The sequence below is a fragment of the Rhinichthys klamathensis genome, unplaced genomic scaffold, assembly GCF_029890125.1.
Source record: "Rhinichthys klamathensis goyatoka isolate OS25496 unplaced genomic scaffold, OSU_Roscu_1.1 h1tg000476l_1, whole genome shotgun sequence".
Lineage (NCBI taxonomy): Eukaryota > Metazoa > Chordata > Actinopteri > Cypriniformes > Leuciscidae > Rhinichthys > Rhinichthys klamathensis.
Genome location: NW_026606964.1, coordinates 1,156,980 through 1,163,788, shown reverse-complemented (window position 1 = coordinate 1,163,788; position 6,809 = coordinate 1,156,980). Strand labels below are relative to the sequence as shown.

The following is a 6,809-nucleotide window of genomic DNA, read 5'->3' as shown; positions in this document are numbered from 1 at the left end:
GGTGTACACAAGATGGCTTGATGTTTGTCTGGAGGACAGATCATTTTAATGTTAGAAATCTACTGACAACATTATAGACTGCCCATTTGGTAAACATATTAGATATTTCAGATGAGGCATGGCAAGAGGAAAGCACAACTAAAACACAACCAAACTTTTGTATTAATGCTAAAGAGTTTAGTCATTAAAAGCGTTGAACTCACGGTGTGTGTAGAAGAGTAGATGTTCTGCTGAGGTGAGGAGGCTCCAGGCTGATGTGCTCATGAAGAGCTTCATGCTGATTAATAAAGGCTCAGGACTTCCTCTTCCACTGGAGAAAAACACATCCATGGAACCAGAGCGTCCGAAGTTAAGATGATCCCAAGATCAGGTCAGTCCGACCTACAACTCTGTGACCTTGCTTCTGATTCTTGATGACAGCAGCATATTCCAGACTGTCAATAACATGTAGATGAGATTATAATACTAATGTATTATAGCAATTCCTACAATATTTAATTATGAGAAGTAAAGTTAAGAAGTGAGCCGTAAACATATTTAAGGTCTTTTGAAGATTTCTCTAAAGCGTTAATGATAAGATATACGCACAATATGTTGAAATGAGGTGTTTGAATTGAGAATAAAGTAAAATAATATAATGTGATTGGCAGAAATCAATCATCAACAGTTCACAGAAATCATTGACATCTCTCAATTAAACAAATGATAGGGACATTTTAAAGCAAAAAAAAAAGCATTGAGATTGAAATCATTAAGAGTGTAAATACAAATTAATACTTATGACCTTTGTATTTTTAAACCAAACAGTGCTTCACATATACAGCAATTCCTTCATCAGCCAACAAGCTTTATCACACCAGTCTAAATAAGGTTTAGATCACAATTGTATCATGTTCAATTACACATGTAAAGGGGTGGTTGATTATGATTTCACTTTTCTAACTTTAGTGTGTAATGTTGCTGTCTGAAAAACAACATCTTCAAAGTTCAAAGCAAAGGGAGTTATTTTCCTTTACAGAAATGGCTTTTTAAGGAATACAACAAACGACTGAGAGGGACTCCACAAGCTCCCTCTCGGGTTAGTGACATCACAAACCCTAAAATTTACATAAACCCGCCCCTGGGAACACAACAAAGGGGGTGAATCCATGAGAAGATGAGTTGTAGTCGAGCACATTTGTGAGTCGGCTCAAGCTGTCGCATCAGTCTTTTCACATTTATTGCAATACAGTACGTAACACAAATGTGTTATTAGCATGTCACTCTGTAGGCGCAAAATGAACCTTTGGTCTAATAAAACATTGGTACCTAGTCAACCGTTCTCTGAGATTTGTTTTCATGATAATCGCATGTAAAGAGTTTTATCTCTAAAAACTGTTTAGCGTATAACGCTAGTAATGGGGGCATATAATAAGTAAAAAGAAATCGCTAGTTAATACCACTAACAAGGCTCAAAATAGCCCCACACGAACACAGTAACATAATGAGGGTCCCTACATGCAAAACGAAGCATTGAGAACTTTGTAAGTGTACAGACTGTTTAATAAGAAGATAAAGATAAAGACAGTCCACTTCGTGTATACAGACAGGAGCCATCTTTGGAAAACAGTCTCGACTAATCAAACCACGAACGCCATTCATACAGTTCAGAAGTTCACTGAACTTCATACAGTTCAGCTCACTTAGCACCTCGTTCGTGGTTTGATTAGTCATCTTCTATCTTCTTATTAAACGGTCTGTACACTTACAAAGTTCTCAATGCTTCGTTTTGCATGTAGGGACCCTCATTATGTTACTGTGTTCATGTGGGGCTATTTTGAGCCTTGTTAGTGGTATAAACTAGCGATTTCTTTTTACTTATTATATGCCCCCATTACTAGCGTTATACGCTAAACAGTTTTTAGAAATAAAACTCTTTACATTCGATTATCATGAAAACAAATCTCAGAAAACAGTTGACTAGGTAGGCCTACCAATGTTTTATTAGACCAAAGGTTCATTTTGCGCCGGAGTTCTGCTTTAACTTAGGGGCTGCTAACACAACACCGTTCTAACAGAAAACCCTTAACGCGCTCCGGCCGCTCACTCGCACAACAGTGCCTGGCGGCTCGACAACGCAAACCTTGAAATAGGTTTCAAGATGCAAGCCTTGAAAAATTTTGCAAAAAAAAAGTTTTCTCTGCACAAACTTCAAAAACGCAAGCCTGTGAAAACGCTGATGGCGTTATTACGTGTTTAGTCTATAGGTATACGCGTTTGAGTGTAGGTGTGCGCAGGAGTGTAGTCTTTCTTTACAAATTGACCTCAACAGATTACTTGTCTGGCCTTAAAATTAAAATTAACTTAAAATTATCTGAATTATTTATCGCTATTATTTATGCGTTGTCGTCGTGTCCAGGCGCAGGTCCTTCATCAGGTCTGTATACGGCCTGGATCCGGCGAACTGCGGTTGTCATGGTTTGGGTTTTGTTTCTTGTTCCTGGCTCTTGTCTGTCATGTGATCCCATGTTCTAGTCATGTGATCTTGCCTTGCGTTCCCTTGTCTGTTGTGTCATGTTGTCATTGGTTGATTGTTTAAATGTTCTCAGGTGTCCCTTGTCTCGTCGTTAGTACTGTATGTATTTAAACTCTCATGTTTGCCCTGTGTCTTGGTCGAGTATTGTTTGTTCTGTGCCCTGGCTCCAGTATCTTGCTCTCTAGTCTTGGTTTGTGTTCCTGTTTTAGTTGTCATCTTGTTTTGTAATAAATTGCGTTTGGGTTCTCACCTCAACTTGCTTCCAGTGGACTTAATTGTAACAGAGGTAAACCTTGGGATGAACAGAGAGACTAATATGAGCGTTGACGCCATTCTTCTTATGATGTAACGAGTACATCAGGATTTATTGGAAGTGTTCCCAGTTCACTTCACTTCTAGGTTAATTACTTGAAGATAGTTAACTCCACATCATACATAAATTCATCAACTAGCCAATCAGAAACATCCTGTTGCTTCTTGTCACTTCTTCTTGAGTCTCTCCATCATTTTCCGACTTCGGTTTTAACATAAAATGCAGAACAGTTTCTGACATTTTAGTGTGTGTCTGCAAGCTCCTAAGGACACCAGCTGTTGAAGCTCCGCCCCCTGTGCCGGGAGCATCAGCTCTTTTGCATTTAAAGGGACACACACAAAACAACGCGTTTTTACTTACCCTCGAAAAGGGACAATTTTAACATGCTATAAAAAATTATCTGTGGGGTATTTTGAGCTGAAACTTTACATACACACTTTGGGGACATCAGAGACTTATTTTACATCTTGTAAAAAGGGGCATTATACCACCCCTTTAAAAAAATGGTCCTTTTTTTCCTTGAAAAAAAATGATTCATGCCTTAAAATATCTTGAATGTAACTCGACACCCTTGCCTTATTTAGTATACTCCGTTCTATGAATATGCAAATGAGCCCCGCCTCCACCCACTCACTCAGCTCAGAGATCCACTCGTTGACAAACACATGTTGATCTGATTGGTTACAAGGACGTTTGTGACGTCAGAAACACCAGCGATTTCAACCGTGTTTTTGAGACTGTCTTTGGTTCACTGCAGTTTTAAGGAGAAAATACCCGGCAATCCTGTTGACTTAAAGCATATTAAAAACACCACATGAACATATAAACAACATTAAAAGCTTGATTTTCACCACAGGGGGACTTTAAGAAAGTGTTTTTAAGAAAGGAACAGCTACATGCTGGGATGTGTGACTTTACTTTATTGTGAATTTAATGAATGGGGGGGGGGGGGGGGGGGGGGGGTTGTACAGTAATGGCCAAAAGTGATGTCCGGAGAGGATATTTGCACAATATTTGCTTTTAATGACACTTAATGTTATATTAAACAATCAAAATATGAAGATTATGTTTTAATGAGTTAAGGTTAAAATGACAAAATAATTTGATAAGAAAGGCAACCTGCAAAAAAAGGCATAGAAAACAAAAATCTCAAGGGAAAAAATCATACATTGACTACAATGTAATCAGTTTTTAATATTTTGTTGGTTCTCCCGTGTTTTTGATTACAGCAGCCATTCTCCTGCTGGGCATTGTGCATGCTTTTCAGCTTTGCTACTTCTTTCCAATCCTCCTCGAGTTCTTCCCAAAGTTGGGCTTCATTGGAAGACCTGCATGACTTATCACATGTTTTCAATGGCTTTAAGGTCAGGGGACTGAGGAGTTGAAGACCGTTTTGAATCATTATCATGTTGGAAAATACACATTTGATCTCAAAACAGATCCTCTGTTCTTGGCTACACTCCAGTCGTGTCAAAATATACAAATAATTCTTAAAAAATTACAAAAAAAAAAAATATTATATACAGTTGGATTTCAGGAAGTGTCTATGAGATCATGTCAATAAAACCTTGTTAGTGAATACGGGGAAGTGAAACTTGTGACACGCTGACATTATCATTTGACACAAATGAGAAGTAAAGTTGCCTCGTTCCGCGTATTTCACCTAAAATTACTGAGAAGCTAGTCAGATTCTGGGTCTAAAGCAACTGAAAGGCTATGAAGTTACGTCTGTGTGATAATATGTTGTTGGTTCTGATTCTGAGTATTGTTCAGATGAATTGGGTTTCCTCTCAGGATCACCAATGGCCTCTTCACACAGTGTGCAACTCAGACAGACTCACGGTGACCTACAGAAGCTGCGGTGAGATCAGTGTTACACACACTACTGTCAGTGAGATATTTTATTCAGCATGGATGCATTAAATCGATCAAAAGTTACACTAAAGTAATGTTACAAATGATTTCTATTTCAAATAAATGCCGTGCTTTTGAACTATATTGGTCAAAATAACTCTGAAAAAAGGTATCACGGTTTTCACAGAAATATGAACTGTTTTCGACATTGATAATAATCAGAAATGTTTCTTGAGCAGCAAATCATCATATTAGAAATTTCTAAAGGATCATGTGACACTGAAGACTGGAGTAATGATGCTGAAAATTCAGCTTTGATCACAGGAAGAAATAAAATTTTACGGTATAATCACATAGAAAACAGCTATTTTAAGTTGTAATAATATTTCAAATTTTTACTGTATTTAATGTATTTTTGATCAATGAAATGCAGCCTTGGTCATAATTAATCTCACCCACCCCAAACTTTTGAATTGGTGTATATATATTTATGCACATTTCTGAATGTGTTGTTTTATTGAGAGATGTCAATCATTTACATCAACTAATGATTTCTTATATTCAATTCAAACCCCTCAGTTTATCTTAATGTATTTCAAATTGCCTTTTTTCCTGATTTCACGTCTCAGACCCTTTACAGGATGTAGGTTTCACTTTCCTGCCTTGCCCTAACAGATTGACCGATCCTATAAAAATCAGATTGGCCCTTATTCTGAGTAAGATTTTCATCTTTATTAATATTATCATGTCAGAGGAATGAAAGCAAGCCTTGCTGCAGTAACTGTGTGTTCTCTTACAGGGCAGTCCATCGATGAGCTTTATTCATCAGTTGAGCTGCTGCTAAAAGACACCCATGTATTGAGTCGGGACGAACCCCTCTGTCTTCCTCATTTCCCACGGTTCACTTTTTGTGGAAGCAGGAGAGGAGGTGAGCACAGGAAGGCTTTGGTTGTATTTGTCATTTTTTATGATATGTATGTTGAATGCAGTATGAATTTGTTTTTTTTAGAGCTCGTCACCATAGAACCATCGTTTAAGTCAAAAGTAGACCTTCCTCTAAAGGTTTGGCTTTTACATTCCATTTAAACATCTATGCTTTTATTTATGTGAGCATGGAACTGAGGTCTTTATTGCATTATGTATATTCCACAGGGTGATTTTCATCTTAACCTACATGCAATAAACCAAGACGGCTTCCAGATTGCCTGCGTTAATGCAACTATTTACATCCAGCAAAACTAGAGGACCTGTTCTTCAGAGTGTCTGTAGAGTGTTTTCTCACATTATGTTGAGCTCAGACGTTATACTGCATTTCAGCAAAGGTGTTTAATCAAAGTTAATTGTATTGTTCCTCTTTGGGACATTATTGTTGTTTCTTCAAATGGGAATTGAGTGAATGTCATCATGCATTCAGGATCTTTGCTGCTTTCACATGATTTCATAATTTTCTTGTTCCAGAAGTGTTTCACTCAGATGCTAGTAAGAGTAGGCAAGAAAATACTATCATGTTTTTTGTTTCAAGCCAAAAAAGAAAAAATATTTAGCCTATATTACATGTTGAAAGCTATGATCTGAACAAAGAGTGAAAAAACCCAAACCATTTGAATATTTATTTTTTGAACATATTTGTCATTAACTGTGCCTGTGCCAGTTTTATGGAAGTAAATAAATAACAAATGTTTTTGAAATAAAAAAAAGCTTGTCGAATTGCACCACTTGAAAAAATATGCTTTGCATTAATAACCCTGCTTTCATTTTAATGCATTGCGTTTTTACGGCTTGCATTTTTATGGGCTGAAATTAAAGATGGTTTTAACTATTTAAACTGTGAATATTCCAATTCAAAACATTTCAAACACATTTTCATTTTTAAAAATTCAACAATCCATATTCACCTTTTAGATTTCACTTCCAAAATATTCATTCTATTTAAAAATACAACCTATAATATTCGACGGACAATTTTCGTTCCATTTTATTTCCGCTTTACAAATTCAGTGGTTACATCAGTGGTACATTTGAATGGCAGAAAAAAAAAAGAAAAAAAAAACATTTGAATGGCAGGAATATCAGTAGATTGCCGATTGATAATCTCCATGGCTGTTAGTCGCGGGTCTCACCAGCAGG

The 6,809-nt window shown here is 36.9% G+C and overlaps 1 protein-coding gene across 1 annotated transcript; it reads left to right on the top strand.

The window, feature by feature from the left end:
- Positions 1-4,462: 4,462 nt before the first annotated feature.
- ly86 (lymphocyte antigen 86) lies at positions 4,463-5,924 on the top strand. Its single transcript, XM_056237043.1, has 5 exons — positions 4,463-4,689; positions 5,312-5,398; positions 5,482-5,610; positions 5,692-5,744; positions 5,835-5,924. Exons 1-5 carry the CDS (start codon positions 4,545-4,547, stop codon positions 5,922-5,924), a joined length of 504 nt encoding a protein of 167 aa, XP_056093018.1. The 5' UTR covers positions 4,463-4,544.
- Positions 5,925-6,809: the final 885 nt, after the last annotated feature.

Bases quoted from the DNA above. Each gene is read 5' to 3' on its own strand.
- ly86 (XM_056237043.1), top strand. From the start codon at position 4,545: ATGAAGTTACGTCTGTGTGATAATATGTTGTTGGTTCTGATTCTGAGT. The intron at 5,399-5,481 runs GTAAGATTTTCA...GTTCTCTTACAG, and splicing joins CAGATTGGCCCTTATTCTGA to GGCAGTCCATCGATGAGCTT. The intron at 5,745-5,834 runs GTTTGGCTTTTA...TATATTCCACAG, and splicing joins AAGTAGACCTTCCTCTAAAG to GGTGATTTTCATCTTAACCT.